Here is a 23,545-nt window from a genome sequence, read left to right on the forward strand (position 1 = left end):
TTACTTGGTTCATTTTGCACCTTTATTGTTTGAAATATTCAATATTTATTGCAGCGATTGTATTGAATTTAAAGAGTATGTGCCACTGTACTCTTAAAAAAGCACTTACATAAATTTAAACATATCCTGTTTCCCCCATAGTGCACAAAATTTAACTAAAAAATATTTGTTTTTCTTAAAGTTATTCTTAATCAAATCAGAAAAAGTCAGATGATACTAAATACATATTTTTGCTTGTCTTGTTTTAATTTTTGCATTTTTTTCTGTTAATTACATTCAACACTTATAAAATGATTTTGTAGGAACTAATTCCATCACGAAAACTTTGTAAGTATGCCATGCTCCACACTTACATTTAGCGTTTTGTTCTTTATAAAAAGTATATGGCCTTAAAGTGCAAAAATACAGACCTATTTATAGGATACTTAATATCCCAAACAAGTTAAACTATATGTAAGACTAATCAGAGTCTTTGGCAGAAACCATATTTGTGTCTTAGACTTCAGAAACATCTGCCTCAGCCTTGTTCAGTACCAAGGAAAAATTCCACGTTCTGTTATTGACAGATTTAGAAGCCTCAAAAATTACACCTCAGAATGTATCAGTTTGTTATGGCCACAATACTGCCATATAACAAATGGTCTCAAAATTTCAGTGACAAATTTCACTAAGCTCATTTTGCACCTATGGGTATACAATTCAGCTGCAGGAACCTCTTACTTCCCTTGCTGGTCATCTCAGTGTGTCTTTTCCATAACTCTCATTCTCCTTTAAGTCCGGGTTTCTGTCATAGCAACTGCAGAAACTGAGAGGACAAGCCTAATCACTTAAGGATATTTCAGACCTCTACTTGGATTAATCAGTTGGTCATTTCAACTGCAAAGAAGTTGCTATAGAAGATCTAAAACATGTTACTCAGGACAATTTACTAATCCTCTACGTCCTGAAGATTTCTCTGATGAATTGAATCCAAATATTTCCCTCGATTTGATCTCCTGTGGTAAATATTGATTAAGCCATTTAATAAAAAGATGCTTTATATTCTTTCCCATAAGGTATATGCTTTCTGACGTGTAATTTTTTTCTGAGGTTTGAAAGCACCATGAAAGCATGTACTAGAGAGATTTTTCTCAATTTGTATAGCAGATGTTCAGCACAATGCCTTAAATAAATTATTGTTTTTAATAATGGACAAAATATAGAGACTAAAAAAGCATTTTTTTAAAAAAAAAGAATCAGACAATTTTGGTTGGAGTTCTATTTATCAGTAGGATATCAATCAAAATACATAGGCTGCAAATATCACCAGGTTTACTATTAACTTTCTGCCTAATGTAGCCAAAAGGGAGCTCTGATCATTGCAGTTTTTTCGAGAACTGGAATGATGAAAGATCCATTTTGACACATGACTTTACCATGGCAGAGAAATGGTAACTAACAAATGGTGTTCTGGTTTTCAACCCATTCTCTTAAATGGAGGCTCACATATTACCTCTGCTTATGTGGCATTAGTGAAAGTAAGCTGTGTAGCTATAGAAACCTTGAAAGGAAGTGAGTGCAATCCTACCACATTCTAAGAGGCAGACCCATGAGATGAGTACCTTTATTTCTCCTGTTTTACAGAAGAAAATAAGACTTCAGGCTGTAGAATAACCAGTGAAATCACACAATTGGAAAGTACCCAAGTTGGAGTGTACATCAGTGTATCTAAGAATGAAAACCTATGCTTCTTGGCACAGCATTTCTTTACCTTTTTGTGTGAAGCAGGCTTTCCAGTAGAGGCTATGTGTTATTGTCTGAATCTTTATTTTCCCCCTAAAATTCATATATTAAAGTCCTAACCCCCAAGGTTATGGCATTTGGAGGTGGGACCTTTGGGAGGCGATTAGGTTATGAGAGCAGAGCCTTCGTAACTAGAATAAGTGCTTTTATTTATTTATTTATTTATTTATTTATTATACTTTAAGTTCTAGGGTACATGTGCACAACGTGCAGGTTTGTTACGTATGTATACATGTGCCATGGTGATGTGCTGCACCCATTAACTCGTCATTTACATTAGGTATATGTCCTAATGCTATCCCTCCCCCCTCCCCCCACCCCACAACAGGCCCTGGTGTGTGATGTTCTGATGCAAACTATCTCAAGGACAGAAAGTCAAACACCACATGTTCTCACTCATAGGTGGGAATTGAACAAGGAGAACACTCGGACACAGGATGGAGAATAAGTGTTTTTATAAAAGAGACCCCAGAGAGGTAGCTCTTTACTACTACCACGTGAGGACAGAGTTATAAGATGCCAGACAGAAATTAGAAAGTGAGCCCTCACCAGATCTAGATCTTCCAGTGCCTTGATCCTGGACTTCCCAGCCTCTAGAACTGTGAGAAATAAAATTCAGTCATTTATAAGCTACTCAGTTTATGGCATTTTGTTCTAGCTGTCCAAATGGAGTAAAATAGTAGGTACTAACAGATACTAACTCTTGTTAACCTTATCCCTTGTTTTTTCTACTGATGATAATGATAATTAAGAATGTAAGAATTAAATAACTATAAAAAACAAAACACAAAAGAAAGAGAAAATTTGATCTTCTTAGCCCAATGTGTGTTCATCTCTACCTAAAAGAAGGTTGGTAGACTGTCTTTTTGGAGATACTGCTTGTTAGTAATGAATATGCTATAGTCCGTAATGTAAGGTATGCCCATTTTCAGTGGAGATTTTAACATGCTTAAGAAACCATAATATAAGTCCAAAATGTTAATTTATTTTTGAGAAATATAACTTTTATAAGAAATAGAATAATTGCATTAATATAGTAAGGTATTTTCTTTCAGCAACCTGGCCAAAAGTATAATCAGAAGAATGCTAAGTGGATATGCAGTCAAATGAGGGGGAATTAGATAAATCAGCTTGTAATATCATCAAGCTAATAACTCCAACTTAAAGGAAATACTTCTGCTTATGGATGAAAGTATTCAAAGTCCATTGATTACACAACCCTTTGCATACTTTCACCATCACTAAATGCTTTGTTATCATTTGTCTAAGGCTGTCTCCCACAAGGTGAAGAGGAATGGGTACTGTCACCCCTGCCTCTGTGACTCTTTTTTCTTATTTCAATGTCTGTCTAGACATAGACTTTCCTCGAATGTGTACTTATGTTCCTTCAGTTTGCCAAGTCTCTTAGGCTTCAGACTTGTTTATTAATATCACATTTCATACCTTTGCACTATCATATTTATTGCTGATTTCATATTTAAATTTCAGAATACAGTAGTTCTCCACTGTTTTCAGATTTATCAAGAAAATCTCATATATGACAAGAATAACAATGATGATGATACAGAACCAAGTTTAAATATTGCTCCAGAATTAATTACAGGGACTTGCAATATCAGTGGATGAAATATGTGTCAAAAATTGGAGTAAAATAATGTTTTTCCAAATTAATAAGTGATATGTAAACATATCTTAATTAGAAAGACTAAACCAGTCAAAAATAATAACTACAACTACTTTTCAAGATATAGACAGTACACTAAGACATCAAGAGAAACAATAAAAAGTTAAAAATTGGGGTGATGCAACTAAAGTGTACACTTTTTATTAGTTTTCTTTTTCCATGGTTGTTTGTTTATGCAATTAGTATTAAGCTGTTATCCATTTAAAATAATGAGTTATAAGATAGTATTTGCAGGCCTCATGGCATCCATACAATGGATACATAAAAAATAAAAAGCAAAAAATTAAATCATACTACAAGAGAAGGTCAACTTTGCTAAAAGCAGTATAAGAAGAAAGAGAAAAAGGAAGATAAGACCATAAAACAAGCAGATAACAAATTTTAAAAATGACAGGAGTAATTCTTTACTTATCAAGAATAACACTGAGTATGACTGGACTACATTCCTTACCATAAAGACATAAAGTGGCTGAATGTATGAAGATATAAGACTCAATGATCTATTGCCTACAAGAAACGTACTTCACATAGACTGAAAATAAAAAGATGAAAAAATATATTTCATACTGGTGGAAACCGAAAGGAAGAGGAGTAACTACACTTATGTCAGATAAAATAGATTTCAAGACAAAAACTGTAAGGAATCACAAAGAAGGTCATTATATAATGATAAAGAGGTCAACCTAGCAATGGAGTATAATGATTGTAAATATATATGTACACAACACTGTAGCACCTGGATATATAAAGCAAGTCATATTGGAGCTAAATACAGAGATAGACTTCAATGCGAAAATAGCTAGTGACTTCAACACCCTATTTTCAGCATTTGACAGATCTCTCAGACAGAAACTCAACAACAACAAAAAATTAGACTTCATCTGCACTATGAAGCAACTGGTATACCTACAGGACACTTCATTCAATGGCTGCAGAACACATATTGTTCTCCTAAGCACAAGGATCATTTTCAAGAATAAGCCATATGTTAGGTAACCAAACACGTTTTAAGTTTTCAAAAAAATTGAAATATTATCAAGCATCTCCTCTGAGCACAATAAAATAAAACTAGAAATCAACAACAACAGGAATTTTGGAAACTATACAAACACATAGAAATTAAACAATATGTTTCTGAAAGACCAGTAGGTCAACAAAGAAATTAGAAAGGAAATGGGAATTTTTTTTGAAACAAATGATAATAGAAACACAACATACTAAACCTATGTGATACAGTAAAAGAGTTACTAAGAGAGAAATTCTGAGCTATAAGTGCTTTGAAATTCTATAAGTGCCTACATCAAAAAAAGAAGAAGAACTTGAACTGAATAACCTAACAATGCATCTTAAATAACTAGAACGGCAAGAGTAAGCCAAACTCAAAATTCATAGAAAAGAAATACTAAATATCAGAGCAGACATAAATAAATTTGGAATGAAGAAAAAAATAAAATCAATGAAATAAAAAGTTGATGTTTTGGAAAGACAAACAACAATGTCAAACCTTTAGCTGGATTAACAGTAAAAGAGAGATGACCCCAATAAATACAAGGGTCAGAAGATAAATTACAACTGATGATGCAGAAATTCAAAGGATCTTTGGTGGTTACTACGAGTAACTATACACCAGTAAATAGAAAATCTAGAGGAAATGGATAAATTTCTAGACACATACAACCTGTCAATTGAGATTGAACCATAAAGAGATTCGAAACATGGACAAGTTAATGAAAAGTAACAAGATTGAAGCTGTAATAAAAAGTACCCCAGCAAAGGAAATCTTGTGAGTTATTGGTTTCACTGCAGAATGTTATCAAACATTTAAGGAAGACCTTATATCAATCCTACTCAATTGTTCAGAAACATAGAGGAAGAGGGAATATTTCTACACTCATTATATGAAGCAGTATTACCCTGATACCAAAACCAGACAAAGACATATCTAAAAAGAAAAAGAAAATAGAAAGCCAATATATCTGATGAATATTGATGCAAAAATACTCAACAAAATGCTAGCAAACCAAATTGAACAATACATTAAAGAATCATTCATTGTGACCAAGGCAGATTTATCCCAGGAATGCAAAGGTGACTCAACATAGTCAAATCAATAAATGTGATGCATTGTATCAATAAGATGAAGGACAAAATCCATCAGATTATTACCATTGATGCTGAAAAAGCATTTGATATAATTTATTTTACTTTCATGATAAAAATCCTAAAGAAACTGGGTGCAGAAGGAACATACTACAACATAATAAAATCCATATATCACAGACCCACAGTTAATATCATACTGAGTGGAGAAAAACTTATAGCTTCTCCTCTCAGATCTGGAACATGACAAAGATGCTCACTTTCACCGCTGTTATTCAACATAGCACTTAAAGTCCCAACTAGAGCAATGAGACCAGATAATAAAATAAAAGGCATTTAAATTAAAAAGAAAGAAGTCAAATTATCTTTGTTTGCAGATTATATTTTCTTCTTATTTGGAAATCCTAAAGACTCAACCAGAAAACTATTGGAACAGATAAACAAATTTGGTAAAGTTTCAGTATATAAAATCAATATACGAAATCTGTAACATTTCTACATGCAAACACTAAACGATTTGAAAAAGAAATTTAAACAGTAAGCCCATTTATAGCAGCCATAAATAAATGCCTAGGATTTACCCTCACCAAACAAGGGAAAAATCTCTACAATGAAAACTATAATACATTGATGAAAGAAATTGAAGAGGATACAAAATATAAAATGATATTCCATGCTCATGAATGGAAAGAGCTAATATTGTTAAAATATCCATACTACCCAAAGCAACCTACAGACTGAATGCCATCTTTGTCCAAATGCCATCACTGTCCAATAAAAAGAATGCCCAACAACATTCTTTACAGAAATAGAAAAAATAACTCTAAGATTTGTATTGAACTGCAAAAGACCCAGAATAGCCAAAGCTATCCTGAGCAAATGGAACAAAACTAGAGGAATCACATTGTATAATTTCAAATTATACTACAGAACTATAGTAATTAAAACAGCATGGTACTGGCATAAAAACAGATGCATAGACCAATGGAACAAAATAGAGAACACAGAAACAAATTTACACACCTACAGTGAACTCATTTTTGACAAAGGTGTCAAGACCCTGGGGAAAAGATAGCCCTTTCAATAAACGGCACTGGGAAAACAGGATATCCATTTGCAGAAAAATGAAACTACACCCTTATCTCTTGCCACATCCAAAAACAAAATCAAAACAGAAGAAAGATTTAAATCTAAGACCCCAAATTATGAAACTACTAAAATAAAATATTAGGGAAACTATTAGGACATTGGTGTGGGCAAAAATTTTTTGAGTAATGCCCCACAAGCACAAGCAACAAAAACAAAAATAGACAAATAGAATCACATCATGTTAAAAAGCATATGTGGAATAAAGAAAATAATCAAAGGGAAAGACAACCAACAGAATGGGAGAAAATATTTGCAAACTCTCCAAATTAAAAGGGATTCACAACCAAAATTTATAAGGAGCTGAAACAACTCTATAGGAAAAAAATCTGTTGATCTAATTTAAAAATGTGTAAAATATTTGGATAGATATTTCTCAAAAGAAAACATAAAAATAACAAACAAGCTTATGAAAAGATGTTCAGCACGATTGATCATTAGAGAAATGCAAATCAAAACTCCAGTGAGACATCATCTCACCCCAGTTAAAATGACTTTTATCCAAATGATAGGCAATAACCAGTGCTGGTGAAGATGCGGAGAAAAGGAAACTTTCATACACTGTTGATAATATAAATTAGTGCAACCACTATGAAGAACAGTTTGGAGCCTCCTCAAAAAAATTAAAGATAAAGCTACCATATAATCCAGCAATTCCACTTTGGGGTATGTAGCCAAAAGAAAGAAAATCAGCATATTGAGACATCCACACTCCCATATTTTTTGCAGCACTGTTTACATCAGCTAAGATTTGGAAGCAATGTAAGTGTCCATCAACAAATGCATGGATAAATAAAATGTGGTACATATACACAATGCAGTACTATTCAGCCATAAGAAAGACTGAGATTCTGTCATTTGCAACAACACGGGTGGAATGGGAAGTCATTACATTAAGTAAAATAAGCCAGCCTCAGAAAGACAAACCTCGCATGTTTTCATGTATTTGCGGAATCTAAAAATAAAAACAATTTAACTTATGAGTATAGAGAGTATAAAGTTGATTACCAGAAGCTGGAAAGGTAGTGGAGGGTTGTAGGAGGTAGGAATGGTTAATAGGTACAAAAAGTTAGAATGACTGAATGAATAAGACCTAGTAATTGAGAGTACAGCAAGTGACTACAGTCAAAATAATTTAATTGCACATTAAAAAATAACAAAGGGGATAATTTGATTGTAACACAAAGAATACATGCTTGCGGGTATAAATATCCTACTTTTTCATGATGTAATTATTGTGCACTGCATGCCTGTATCAATATATCTCATGTATCTCATAAATGCATTCATTATTTGTAATAACACAAAAATTAAAAGTTAAAAAGCATCTCATACTTTTCTCTGTTGTTATACATATTCTCTAACTAAAAGTGATGGTGGGGTGGGATTATGGATCAAAAGATTACAAGGCAAAAGATTACAGGGACCATGTCTTTAAAACTTTCAAAATATGTGTAAATACTTGCTAATGTGAGTATATGTCAACACTATTTACTTCTCTTTCACTGAAAGGGAAACAAGGAATGTGGTGGATCCTTCTTCTGAGTAAAGGAAAATAGTTTCACTAAATTTTTGTCTTTATTTCAGAAAATGCCTGCCCTTCAAAGCAGATAAGAGTGTTTTTATATATGTATATATTTTTAAGTCTAATGTTCCCCTTTTGAGTCAAATTATTATTTTCTCTTTGGGTGACATTATTGATTATTATTCTCTCCAATGGAAGATAGCTACACAAATGAATGAAGGGAAAGAGAAGTCTCTTGGAAATGAAAGACTAACAGAAAAAAGTACGAATATTATTTGAATCCAATTCATTTTTACTTTGATTCCTAGTTATGAATTCTAATTCTATCCAACCTTAGTTTTAGGAATCTTGGCAAAGAACTGTAACACGGGCAATTTTGACTTCTTGTATGCCATTCAACCTGCTGTTCATTCTGCAAGCCATCTTTCTTAATTATAAATCTGACTATATATAATGCCCCTGTTTAATAATATTCTAAAATAATTTACACTGTCCCCAGGACAAATAATTACTCCTATATGTTTCATCAGTTCATCTAATCTTTTCAAACCATAATTTAACTTTTACATTGCAACCATACAATTTTTTTTCCCAAATTTGTCTTATCATTTTGCACTCTCAATTGAGAAAAATCTCAATGATTTTTCCTCCCCCTCATAAAATTTTCTTTTGGATATAACAAATCTATCACAATGAAAGCATGCACACTTACACGCAAACGTAAGTCTCTGTGTTTTGCTTTCCTGTCAATTTTTAACACCGTTAATAATTCAAATTAAACTCTTATTTTTCATTGTACCACCACTAGCCTCTAAATTGCTGGGAGTTCTCACTCCACTGATGCCTGCACAACCCTGGAAATATAAATTTGGAAGGTGAGGGGACAGAGTCTGACTTCAGGCTGCCAGTGATACTCCGTTCACTATTTCAAAAAGTCACATAAGTGATCTCTTTTCTTCTCTCTCCAGTTCTGCTCATTTGTCTATTGGGGTATTGTTTATCTATCACACTCACTTGGGTATTTTTGTTCATTAAATATACAAAAGACTGATACTTAAATCATTTTCGGATAATAAATATAGGTTTGCCACTAAAATTAAACAACAGAAAAGTTTGTAAAGTGGAAAAGGATTATCCACACTCTTTAATTTGACACAAGGTAACCACAGTTATATGTTTAGCTTGCATCTTTCTGAATTTTTTCTATGCTTTTGTAAAACACTTAATACATTACTGATTTTATTGATTTCCTTAATCATTGGCTTCCTAGTATCCTTGCCCTTTGCTTCAACCCTGAACTAGTCTTATGATTTGGTTTTGGCCAACATAATGCAGTAGAAGGATCTGGTGCAATTCCCAGCTCAGGCTTTACAAAGCCTGGTGCTCTTCTTCCTCGTGGACACCTGAACCTAAATTAGGATGAGCCTGAGCTACATTGCTAGCTGATAAGACACATCATATGGAAAAGAGGCTAATTGCCCCAGCCAAGGTCATTCTAGACCACCTTCCAGCCATGCGCTTTCCAAACATATGAGAGATCCTAGCCTTTCAGTAAAGAGGCCTACCCCATGCACAGGTGATCTCAGACAGATGGATAATCTCAGCAGAGTCAAGAACTACTTAGCTAACTGGTAACCTTGTGAACAATAGTAAATGCTTATTGCATTAAACTACTGAAGTTTTGGGTGTTTTGATACCCAGAAATAAAAAACTGGCAGACACATATTTACCTATACCTTTTTCCTTATAGCACCAGTATCATATTATTATATTATCAACAATTTGCTCCATTTGTTTAATTTTTGCTTCACAACATATGACAAACCCTTTAAAAATCCAACACATTAAAATTCAATACTATCTGATTTTTGGACATCTATAAATTATTAAAAGTGTCAATTCAATATAATTTTAAATGTTTTGTCAAAGTAATACATTCATGAGACAGTCCGTAGTACAGAAAATAATATAATAAAAATTTCCCAGTACAACTCGTCCCACCTTCAGTCCCACATACTAGATGTAATTTCCTTCAATAGTTTTTGTTTTGTTTTGTTTGGCAGTAACATTTGGAATTTTCAATAATGACTCTTAAGCTCTGTGTTTCCTGATATATAGAACATAAACAATGCCATTGACTACCTCATATGAAAAATGAGATGCAGTTCACTTACATTGCCACATATTTAGTCTATTCTACCTAATATTTGATGATGTCATGATGTTCAAATCTTTTATTAATTGTGAAACAATTAATAATATATTTAACCATAATTTCTTCTTTCATCAATGTTGCTCAATAGCTAAAATTTTCTCTATGTAAGTTGATTAATGTTGCTCTCATACCTTCTCGCTTTCAATTTTAACATTATATTTTCGCAATTTTTATCATAGTAAAATGTCATAACAAAATTACAAGCTTAACAGTTTTAAGTGTACAGCCAAATAGTATTAAATACATTCATAATTTTGCACAACAATCACCCATCTACCTCCAGAATTCTTTCTATCTTGTAAATCTGAAACTTTATAACCATTAAATGACTCTTCATTTTCTCCTGCCCTAGCACCTGGCAATCACCATTCTACTTTCTGTCTCTGTGAATCTGATCATCTAGGTGCCTCATATAAGTGTGATCATATTGTATTTTTGTGTGTGTGAATGGCTTATTTTACCTAGCATAATGTCCTCAAAGTTCCTCTATATTTTAGCATATGTCAGAACTTCCCTCTTTTCTATGCTAAATTACATTTTAGTATATCTATATATGATATTTTACTTATCAATTTTTCAGTCCATGGATACTTTTGTTGCTTCCAGATTTTAGATAACATGAGCAACATTGCCATGAACATGGGTGTATAAATATATATTTGAGACCCTGCTTTCAATTATTTTTGGTATGTACCCAAAGGTGGAGTTTGAATCCTATGATAATTCTAGCTTTACTTTTGTGAGGAATTTCCATACTGTTTTCCACAGTGGTGCCATTTGGCATTCTCACCAACAGAGCACAGGGTTCCAATTATCTACATCCCTGCAAACACCTGTTATTTTCTGTTTGTTTGTATGTTTTGATGGGAGTCTTCTAATGGGTATGAGGTGGTATCTTTCTTATACTTTTAGACACCATCTTCTTTCATCCTATTGTTGGCGGTAAGTCACAGCCAGTAGTCTTCATCAGCCAAGTATAGATGTTACATCAGCCATGAAACTCGAAAATCCAGTTAGCTCCTTCCATTTCATTTCCACTTGTCCACCATTTTCATGGAAATTATATTGTCTATGAGAGAATCTAAAAATATACGGTTCATACAATCTAAAAAGATACCATCTTTTATCAAAACACCAAATGTTGAATATGCAAGCTATACAGGTAAAGGTGCTCTTTGGTGTTGACAGAGGAGGGCTGGGCTGCCTGTGGTTTCCTGCAGAAGAGAGAAAGGACAGAAGGTCAAGATGGTTATCCTTCACTGCCTTCATCCCATCCCTCATTATGATTCTTCTTCCATCTTCTGCCATATGCTTTTGTCATTTCCCTTGACTTCCATCTGTGACCTCTGTGACTTGTTTAGCAAAAAGTACTTAGGAGTATCTTTGTAAAACCTGAATTAAATTGTCGCTTCTCTTTTCCAAAGCACTGGAAGGTTTTCCTATCTACTCAGATAATATTTTTTTAAATATTTACCATGTGACGTTCAAGCACAATGTGATGAGGCTCCTCACTGTTTCTCCTAATTTGTCTCTGTCATTTCCCTCACTTGCATTCTCTTTTGGTCACACTGTCTCATTGTAGTTCTTTTTAAACATGTTTAGCATTTATCTGCCTCAGGGCATTTGCCCTTGTATTCTGTGCTGGAACACCTCTCCTGCATAAGAACCTCATGGTTCACTCTCCAACTCTGTCCATTCTCTATTCTAATTTCATTATTTCAAGGAAGGTTTCCTGAATAAAATACCTACAGTTAAGCATGTATTTTCTACTGTCCAATAACTGTGGCTGAATGTCAGTAATGAGAGAGCCAAGTAAAAAGCACTCCCTGGCAGAACCTCCCACCAGCCTGTGCACTGGGAAGAATGTGCACTGGGGTGGAGCCTTGGGAAGTTCATGCCATTTGCAGCAGGGAGAAGCCTGGCCCCTCCTCTTCCTGGGTGGTACCTGGTATTCAAACTGCAAGGCAGAAAGGCACTAGCAGGATTCTGGCTCTGTGAAGGGTCCGTTTCCCATTTTTTTTCCTTTTCACACAATAAACCCTGCCCTCTTCACCTTTCAGATTGTCTGTGAGTCTAATTTCTCATGGTCATGTGACAAGGACCCCATCTTTAGCTGAACTAAGGAGAAAGTCAACAACAGTAATGTGATACATGCACTCAGAGGACCAAAGCCTTGCTTTCCCCATAGTTAGCTCCTGTGTTTACTCTGTTTTGTTCAAGGTCTGATGCAATGTTGGCAACTAAGTGTGGCAGATGGGAGAGAAACAGAGAGAGAGACAAAGAGAGGGAGTGTATGAGAGATCGATGAATATAATTAATAATGGTAACGTTTATACATTACTATTTTAATAATTACTAACCTAGGACTTTCATTGTGTATTACATTTTGCTGCAATTTTCCTTACCTCCTTGATTGATTATATAGTTGGGGGAAACTAAATGCATATAAGTAGAATAAAAAAGAGCACATAAATTCTCACCAGACTGCGTCAATAAAGAACTCTAACTTGACCATACAAGTGGTCAGCTGTCATTGGTCATTGAACTTCACCACTAATGTAGCTCTTTCATTTATTTCACCCTCCAACAACTCTCAATACTTACATTTTCAATTGCCAGGAAAGAGGTAGAAATCTCTTGTCAAGGATACTCGTTCTATGGTGGGCATCTGGGCTTTAGCCATTGGAATTTCAAATGATTTCTGTACCTAAAAGAAAAAACAGTAGATGAGATATAAGGGATTTTGGATTCTCAGAAAGCACTTTGCACCATGAACCAGGAAATACCTGGAATGAAGACAGCTTCCAGGGTTGATAGGACCAAGCCCATGGATATTCCAACTCCTTAACGCTGCTACCCTACCTCTTAGAATTGACACCCCATGTCAGACTGTACACTTTACATCAAAATAAACACTGCATGCCAAGTCAAGGCTTTTCAACCTCCATTTTCTCTATTTTCCATTTTTGACCTACAGATGTGGAAATCAATTAAATATCCCTTGAGATATGCTCATGAGAACTGGATATGGAAGACAGTACTTTCAACCCTCACCAAGGCTGATTCTTCAATTTAAGTAGAATTAAATCCCAGAATCTTGCTTTAAGGCCTGAACACTGAACAACTTTCATGCCGACACCACCAAGCTGACCCCTGAAATCTTATGCAAGGACTGATCAGTGAGATCCTGCTTACCGTAAATCCAGTATTTCTAGTCTTTTTCCAGGAATACCCTCAAAAGTACAATGTCTCATTCCTAATCATCCAAAAGGACTTAACGTCCCAGTTCTCTATTCACAGAAACCCTGTCTCAATTTATGGTACAATCTTCTTTAAACGCCAGTGGTATATATTCTTCTTCCCACAAGAGTTTTACTGTTTTCTACAATTTTTAATTTAGAAACAACCACACTTTCCTGTGTTAATACCAATCCTATTTTCCCTTAAAAAGAGAAGGAACATTTATCTATTCATTTATGCATCTATTTATTCAATATATATTAATTGAATGTCTGCTATATGTCAGGCATATTGAGGTGCTGAGCAAATCCCCGCCTTCTTGAAGTTTGCATGTTAGTGAGTAAATACAGGTAAAAAACAGACACATAAATAAACTATTAATATATGCTTAGTGGGAAGAGATAAGAACTGTGGAGAAAATAAAATAGGAAGGACGGGGAATAAGGAAGGTCCCAAGTTGGGCAAAGAATAGTAAACCTTCCCTTCTGCCCTTTTCCATGGAAAGAGTGATTTCTTTTTTATTCCCTCTTACATGCCTTTATGAATTCTACCACAATGTGTAATTACACATTTTTTTGTCAGCCCATATTTCCAGTATCCATATCTCTCACAAAAGTGTGAGTCCTAGGTAGTCTTAAGCCATGCAAACCTCATTTACCCCTTTGTTATCAGGATGAAGTCCATCACCTCCATCCAGTTTTTATTCATTTAGTGAATTAATCAAAATTATTTCAAAATGTTTTCTATTCTCTGAATTTTAATAACTTACAACCCAAAACATGAAGCTTATAGCTGATATTATTTTGTTTTACTTTGCTCTTCTTCTGGGATATATTGACAATTTCTTTCTCTAAACCAGATTTTAAACACCTGAATGACAGAAATCAGGTGCCGTTCTACTTTTGCTTGCCTGAAGAAATGTGTCATTTTCATTCGATTAGGGAATAATGATAAATTCTTTCTGAGCAAATAAATAAATGACTAGAAAAGGAAACGGAAGCTTACCTTCTGAAATATTTTCATTAGGTGGTAGCACCAAGAATATTTCTGGAAGCATGTGATAAGTTCCGTGATGAAGATGGAGCCCTTTGTGCGGTCTCTCCAGGACATGTTATCTATGATGATACAGACTGATATACCTTGGGCTACGACTTTCACTATGTTTTTGTTTATATTTTTGTTTTTGCATAGCTTGGGAATTTACTTGATAGATTTATGGAAATCCCTTATAACCTAACATTTACTTAGGTTTCACACAGAGGAAACAGAAAAGCTGGCAAAGGTTGAACAAAAAAGACAGCTTGTAAACATTACAAGAGATTGCATAGTGATTGTATTTTCATTCTTGGAACTGACTTTCTATTATGGACCTCATGTTCATTCACTTTGCTTAGAAAAGGGGTCTTGAGAAATAACTGGAATTGTTCCACTTTACAAAGTAAAGAACAGAAGCCCAGAAGGATGAATAAAGGTTCAGTGAGGAAGCAACAAAAAATTGCTTTCTGGTTCCAGGATTGTTTACAGATTGCACCATGATGTCTTTTACCATACAATAAACAAAATAGATGAACACATCCAAAGTTTCAGTTATAGAAGATTAAAATATCATAGAAAAATACTGTATAATATGGTGCCAATAGTAAATAATCCTGTCTTATACACTTAAAAATTTGTAAAGAGAGTAGATCTTATATAAATTATCTTTATCACACCCTTGCAGAATGATGATAATAATAAATAGACAGCTGGAGGAATCTTTTGCAGGAGACAGAGATATTTACAGCATAGATTTGGGTGATGATTTGAGGGGTGTGTACTAATCTCCAAACTTATTAAGTTGCATGCATTAAATATGTACAGTTTTTGTATGTCAGTTATGCCTCCATAAAGTGGTTTAAAAATAAGACTTAAAAATTTACAACTTGGAAAGAGTAAAATGTAAAGACCTTTAGGATGATTACCTAGAGGTGAAATGCAAACCACTGTTTCCTGTAATTAGACCTAATTAGCCCCACCCTAACATTTCCTACTTTTTTTTAAAGGGCATTCACATTTTTATCTGGACACTCAATAACATTGCTCTTTGTAGGATCAAGTGGAATGTATGTGGAAGAGGGCTTGAAGTTGCTCATTTAGAAAGACAGCCAGTACTGGGATCCATAAAACTTATATTCAAAATGTTAAATGGATTTGATAGAAAAACAGAATCCATCATTTATGTTTACATGGTGTGTGATGAATGCGGTTACTTGTATTGTATTGCTTTACAATATTTGGCATACCTTTGACTGTAAAGTGTAACACTTATAAAAAAACCACAATTTCTTAAAATGTGTGTGTGGGAGGGGGAAGGAATCTGTTCTCACAGCACACATAAGATCATGCAAAATATATAGAGAGCACACACCATTCTCTCAACTCATTGTTGCCTAGGGCCTATGTTGATTTCATAGGGTCATTCAAAGGTGTCCTCAGCACCCCCACATTTTTTACTGTTGCTAAAAGACACATACGTGGTGTTGAAGAACAGAAAGCAATGAAGTCCTTCTCCACGTGGACTCTGCAAACAGAATCTTCCTCCAGGTTCTCAGGTGACTGTGAAGAGATGACTGCCAAGGATGCTGGAGAGTCTCTGACCCAGTGTTCCCCACGTCCTTCTGTAGAGACATCAAAGATACATCAACTTTCTTTTCTTTTTTTCTGTCTTTTAGGTTACGTTAAGTTCCAGAATAGAAATGCAGAATGTGTAGGTTTGTTACATAGTTATATGTGTACCATTGTGGTTTGCTGCACCTATCAACCTATCATATAGGTTTTAAGCCACGTGCATTAAGTATTTGCCTTAAGGCTCTCCTACCCCTTCCCCCCGACCTCCCGACAGGCCCCGGTGTGTGATGTTCCCTTCCTTGTATCCATGTATTCTCACTGTTCAGCCCTCACTTATAAGTGAGAACATGCAGTGTTTGGTTTTCTGTTCCTGCATTAATTTGCTGAGGATGATGGCTTCCAGCTTCATTCATGTTCCTGCAAAGGACATGATCTCATTCCTTTTTATGACTACACCGTATTCCATGGGATATATGTACCACATTTTCTATATCCAGTCTATCATTGATGGGCATTTGGGTTGGTTCAAGAGGCATCAACTTTTTGTACACTGCTGTGCCTCCCTTACCATGGCTATCACAGTTGCCCACCTTGTTATTTTTCAGTGTTCTTTCTAACTAATTTAATACATATATACAGACCCACACACATGCAAACACACACACACACACACACACACACTTTGCTTCGTCTCTAGTGTCATTCAACAATGTGTCAACTAACAGTGAATTTATCATGTCATTAACAGTTTTCAGTTAAGTTATTTCTGCTTTCTTAAAAAACAAACAAAACATACATCCCAATAGTCATGAGGCAATTGGAAGTCAGGAATAAAAAGAGAGAGAGAGAAGATTGACTTAAACCCCTTAAGTTTCCTTAACTCCCTACTCGTTTTCCTGTCAACAACTATAAATAAATAGGGTGCGTGTCTCACAAGATAACTTCAGTTTCAAGTGCAAATTCTTCAGAAACCACATAATGTCAAAATGTCTGTAAAACATTTACAAATCAAGCTATCATGAAAATGATTCCATTCCAAAGTTTCAGTATTTCTGTTTAACTTTGATTTAGGGATTCTGGTGATCTCCCTCACCGCTTACTGTGGATAAAATTGTACAGAAATTTCTCCGCTGATGAGACAATTTCTCATTATACCAGACCCTTAGGTAGAGTTTCTTTAGAATTCATTGTACTTTATTTGCACTAGATGGGGTCTAAGACTGTTGCCCCTAAATATAAACTAAACATCAAAATCCTCTGCATACACCGTCATAACTGTTAGATGTTCAGTCCCAGCACTCACTGCCTCTGCAGGCCTGGACAATGATGACCTTGGGTTTGTCCTTTAGATTGAGGCAGTTTCGGTTATTGAATATCTGGAAGACGGTGTCATAAAGCAGCACATCTGGGTTTTTCTCATCATGTGCAGTTCCGCAGATTCCCTCCAGGATGCCATGAGACATGAGCACTATGAACGTGCTATCGGAGGACTTGTGCTCTGGTCGCCTAGCAAAAGCCCTCAATTCTGACTCCATTTCCTGTAAAAGAGCAATGTCTAACTTCAGTCAGAGAAGCATCACAATTAATAGGATGTCCTAGATTTACCATGAGTGAAACAAGTAAAATATGTGACATCTGTGTCACGGTGCTTCACATAGTGCTTACTCAGTCATGACAGCTGTTTTATGTTTTTTGTTTTTTTGTTTATTTTTTCCTTCGTAGCGGAGCTGTGGGTTCCTACTTTTTCTCCCTGCTGACGCACCATGCACTGTCTTCTTAATATACTGTATATTTTTATATGTTACTTATATTACTTTTTTTAAATCTCAATCTTGTCTCTCCTTTCCTAACAAGAGTCATGTGTTATAAATGCATCACAGCACCATCCTTGTAAAATCCAATGTACGTTGCTTAGAATAAAATCAATCTTCTTGCCTGACCATTCTCACCCTTACATTATGTCTGTTCTGCTTCAATCTCTAGTCATACTGGTCTTCTCTTGTGCCTCACGTGTGCCAGTTTCATTTTCAGCTCAGCTCTTTCACAGGTAGCTCCCCCTACTTGGAAGGCACTGCATTCACATCTTCCCAGAGCCATCTCATTCCTTTTGGTAGTTCAGTCCAACTCCTGTGTTCTCTCCCGACAGAGGCTTTTCTGGACCAACCCAAAAACGTCACACTACATCCAACATTCCCTCTCATGTTTCCTTTTTGTTTTCTTTTTGCTTATTTTGGATTCTCTTCTTATTCTTATACAGACACATATACACACTCATTCTCTGAAATTGGTCTGGTTTTGCTTATATTGTGAGATTTTACCTCCACTCTAACCTAGATCCTTGTAAATTTGAAGCTTCTTGTATCATTTACAGACTTATCCACAGCATCAGGAAAAGCTCTTGGCCCCAAAGTTTGGATTTAATATTTGTTTTAAGAGTGCACTCCTGTGCCAGGTGCAGTGACTCACGCCTGTAATCCCAACACTTTGGGAGGCTGAGGCGGGCAGATCACGAGGTCAGGAGATCGAGACCATCCTGGCTAACACGGTGAAACCCCATCTCTGTTAAAAATACAGAAAATTAGCTGGGCGTGGTGGCACGCGCCTGTAGTCCCAGCTACTCGGGAGGCTGAGGCAGGAGAATTGCTTGAACCTGGAAGGTGGATGTTGCAGTGAGCCGAGATCATGCTGCTGCACTCCAGTCTGGGTGACAGAGTGAGACTCCGTCTCAAAAAAAAAAAAAGTGCACTCATGCCAAGAACACATTACTCTGTGATTTTCTGTGAAATCTTGGGGCTACATCCCAATCACCTGATCTTACTGGAACTCAATAATAATTGTGAAAATACATGCCAATCATATTTTGTCTAGTTTTATGGAGTTGAGGGTATTTGAGGCTCAGAAGAGACACAGATTTATGTATTCAATAGTTTCTTTTGCTAGTGCATGTGTGCGTGTATGCGTGCGCACACACACACATGAACCCAGAGGTTGTTAAACCTTGTTGAACTTCTATAAAGCTAACTAATTAGAAGAATATATGTTGCCCATGGGTGAGTGTGAGATGGCTTAGGGGTTCTTACCCTGGCTGTGAGTTTCGTTTTGTCAACCACATTGTAGCCCAGGCCCTGAAGCAGCCCTTTCATCCCCAGGATGTCAAAGTCAGCCCCAGTCCTTGGTGGCAGATGATCAAACTTTGTATTGCATATGATGAGAGCTAGGCGTTTGCGGTCCTCTCTCTTTTTTATTGGATAGATCTGCAGGAGATGGAGATGAAGCGACTTTGATTACCTGAGTCTCTTTTCAACCTCCATATGCCTCATTATTTTGCTTTTTTCATGCAGCTGCCCCCTTCTCTAAACTCTATCAGAAGACACTGCCTTCCCCTCTCTCTCAAGAGCCCAGACCAAGAACCAGGACATATCTGGAAATATTATTTAACTTTCCTCTCTCTAGAGCCCAGAGCAAGAACTGGGACATATCTGGAATGATCACTCAAGAATCTTGAGGAAACTGAATAATTCCTACCCCCTTCCTTCTTTTTCTTCTCCACCTACTCAAACATTTCTTATATTCAGGTTCAAATCAAATTCATATAAACCAAGAGATGTTGTCATTGGCTCCAGTAAAAATAAATATAGCAAATATTCTTTGCCTTTGGTACTATTTTAAAAACATAAACTTACAATGATTTTCAAGATTTAATTATACTTTTCAAATATATTTTATGTCTAGGCTTTTCAACTAGAGTACAAACAATTACTACTCAGCCATGTTATCTTAAAAACATTTTTATTTTGTGACTATATCTGAAATGGTAGTAAATCCCAAATAGATACAAAAATCAATAAATGATAAAAATGAGGAAGCTACATTTTATCATGGGTTGAAAGAGCATTGGTATCTATTTGAAGCCATATGAATCCTTGTCTACTGAAAGCATCTATCGTAAAGGTTACCACTGTCACCACCCCCTCATCATTTACTGCTTTATGTATTTCTGCATTTATGGCTGGTACTGTGGCTCCAGCCTGTAATCCCAGTGCTTTGGGAGGCCAAGGCTCATGAAGACAGGATTTGGAGAACAGACTGGGTGACATAGTGAGACTATGTCTCTACAAAAAAAAAAAAAATCAGCCTGGCATGGTAGTGTGCATCTGTAGTCCTAATTACTTGGGAGGCCGAGGCTAGAGAATCTCTTGAGCCAATGTGTTCCAGACAGCAGTCAGCTATCATCACACCATGGCACTCCAGGCTGGGCAACAGAGCAAGACCCCATTTTTAAAAATGTGCATTTAGTGAAAGCAATTGTTTCTCTCTTTTTCCCCATTTGATGCAGAGAGCACGGAACCTCATCATGGTTTTCTTTACACCGTCTCAGGAATTCTTCATGAGGACAAAGTATGAGAGTATTTGTAGATTCTGCTGACTCAGGTGGTCCAGCCTCAATTTGCAGAAGAGCTGTAGGATATCACAAAATATAAATTAAGATCTAAAATTGACACCCTAACATCACAATTAGAAGAACTAGAGATGCAAGAGCAAATACATTCAAGAGCTGGCAGAAGGCAAGAAATGACAAAGATCAGAACAGAACTGAAGGAGGTAGAGACACAAAAATACCCTTCAAAAAATCAATGAATCCAGGAACTGTTTTTTTGAAAAGATCAACAAAATTGATAGACCGCTAGCAAGACTAATAAAGAAGAAAAGAGAGAAGAATCAAATAGATGCAATAAAAAATGATAAAGGGGATATCACCATCTATCCCACAGAAATACAAACTACCATCAGAGAATACTATAAACACCTCTATGCAAATAAACTAGAAAATCTAGAAGAAATGGATAAATTCCTGAACACATACACTCTCCCAAGACTAAACCAGGAAAAAGGTGAATCCCTGAATAGACCAATGACAGGCTCTGAAATTGAGGCAGTAATTAACAGCCTACCAACCAAAAAAAGTCCAGGACCAGACAGATGCATGGTCGAATTCTACCAGAGGTACAAGGAGGAGTTGGTACCATTCCTTCTGAAACTATTCCAATCAACAGAAAAAGAGGGAACCCTCCCTAACTCATTTTATGAGCCCAGCATCATCCTGATACCAAAGCCTGGCAGAGACACAACAAAAAAAAAAAAGAGAATTTTAGACCAATATCCCTGATGAACATTGATGCAAAAATCCTCAGTAAAATACTGGCAAACCAAATCCAGCAGCACATCAAAAAGCTTATCCACCATGATCAAGTGGGCTTCATCCCTGGGATGCAAGGCTGATTCAACAAACACAAATTAATAAACATAATCCAACATATAAACAGAACCAAAGACAAAAAACACATGATTATCTCGATAGATGCAGAAAAATCCTTTGACAAAATGCAATAGCCCTTCATACTAAAAACTCTCAATAAATTAGGTATTGATGGAACGTATCTCAAAATAATAAGAGCTATTTATGACAAACCCACAGCCAATATCATACTGAATGGGCAAAACCTGGAAGCATTCCCTTTAAAAACTGGCACAAGACAGGGATGCCCTCTCTCACCACTCCTATTCAACTTAGTGTTGGAAGTTCTGGCCAGGGCAATCAGGCAGGAGAAAGAAATAAAGGGTATTCAATTAGGAAATGAGGAACTCAAATTCTCCCTGTTTGCAGATGACACGAGTGTATATTTAGAAAACCCCATTATCTCAGCCCAAAGTCTCCTTAAGCTTATAAGCAACTTCAGTAAAGTCTCAGGATACAAAATCAATCAGCAAAAATCACAAGCATTCTTATACACCAATAACAGACAGAGAGCCAAATCATGAGTGAACTCCCATTCACAATGGCTTCAAATAGAATAAAACACCTAGGAATCCAACTTACAAGGGATGTGAAGGATCTCTTCAAGGAAACTACAAACCACTGATCAACGAAATAAAAGAGGATACAAAAAAATGGAAGAACATTCCATGCTCATGGATAGGAAGAATCAATATCATGAAAATGGCCATACTGCCCAAGGTAATTTATAGATTCAGTGCCATCCCCATTAAGCTACCAATGACTTTCTTCACAGAATTGGAAAAAAACTACTTTCACGTTCATATGGAAACCAAAAAGGAGCCTGCATTGCCAAGACAATCCTAAGCCAAAAGAACAAAGCTGGAGGCATCACACTACCTGACTTCAAACTATACTACAAGTCTACAGTAACCAAAACAGCATGGTACTGGTACCAAAATAGAGATATAGACCAATGAAACAGAGCAGAGCCCTCAGAAATAATACCACACATCTACAACCATCTGATCTTTGACAACCGTGATAAAAACAAGAAATGGAGAAAGAATTCCCTATTTAATAAATGGTGCTGGGAAAATTGGCTAGCCACATGTAGAAAGCTGAAACTGGATCCCTTCCTTACACCTTATAGAAAAATTAATTCAAATGGATTAGAGACTTAAATGTTAGACCTAAAACCATAAAAACCCTAGAAGAAAACCTAGGCAATACCATTCAGGACATAGGCATGCACAAGGACTTCATGTCTAAAACACCAAAAGCAATGGCAACAAAAGCCAAAATTGACAAATGGGATCCAATTAAACTAAAGAGCTTCTGCACAGCAAAAGAAACTACCATCAGAGTGAACAGGCCACCTACAGAATGGGAGAAAACTTTTGCAATCTACTCATCTGACAAAGGGTTAATATCCAGAACCTACAAAAAACTCAAACAAATTTACAAGAAAAAAACAACCCCATCAAAAAGTGGGCAAAGGATATGAACAGACACTTCTCAAAAGAAGACATTTATGCAGCCAACAGACACATGAAAAAATGCTCATCATCACTGGCCATCAGAAAAATGCAAATCAAAACCACAACGAGATACCATCTCACACCAGTTAGAATGGCCATCATTAAAAAGCCAGGAAACAACAGGTGCTGGAGAGGATGTGGAGAAATAGGAACACTTTTACACTGTTGGTGGGACTGTAAACTAGTTCAACCATTGTGAAAGACAGTGTGGCGATTCCTCAAGGATCTAGAACTAGAAATACCATTTGACCCTGCCTTCCCATTACTGGGTATATACCCAAAGGATTATAAATCATGCTATTATAAAGACACATGCATACGTATGTTTATTGTGGCACTATTCACATTAGCAAAGACTTGTAACCAAGCCAAATGTTCATCAATGATAGACTGGATTAAAAAAACTGTGACACATATACACAATGGAATA

At 35.9% G+C, this 23,545-nt stretch overlaps 1 protein-coding gene across 5 annotated transcripts in view; it reads right to left on the minus strand.

Moving 5' to 3' along the window:
- Positions 1–9,349: 9,349 nt before the first annotated feature.
- CASP5 (caspase 5) overlaps positions 9,350–23,545 on the minus strand; it is a 28,535-nt gene continuing 14,339 nt past the window's right edge. For 2 of the 5 annotated variants that reach the window (XM_015435646.4, XM_015435645.4), the window contains exons 4-10: positions 20,648–20,757; positions 19,380–19,553; positions 17,603–17,837; positions 16,206–16,349; positions 14,698–14,807; positions 13,057–13,159; positions 9,350–11,666 (exon numbers count right to left, since the gene is read on the minus strand). In XM_015435646.4, the coding sequence (XP_015291132.3) occupies positions 13,061–13,159; positions 14,698–14,807; positions 16,206–16,349; positions 17,603–17,837; positions 19,380–19,553; positions 20,648–20,757 (872 nt within the window). In that variant the 3' untranslated portion in view covers positions 9,350–11,666; positions 13,057–13,060. Of the gene's footprint in view, positions 11,667–13,056; positions 13,160–14,697; positions 14,808–16,205; positions 16,350–17,564; positions 17,838–19,379; positions 19,554–20,469; positions 20,758–23,545 lie in introns of those variants that run through there. The other 3 variants (XM_074012626.1, XR_006692168.3, XM_074012625.1) reach the window with 3 other exon arrangements.

The sequence above is a fragment of the Macaca fascicularis genome, chromosome 14 (genome assembly GCF_037993035.2).
Source record: "Macaca fascicularis isolate 582-1 chromosome 14, T2T-MFA8v1.1".
In the NCBI taxonomy this organism is placed as follows: Eukaryota; Metazoa; Chordata; class Mammalia; order Primates; family Cercopithecidae; genus Macaca; species Macaca fascicularis.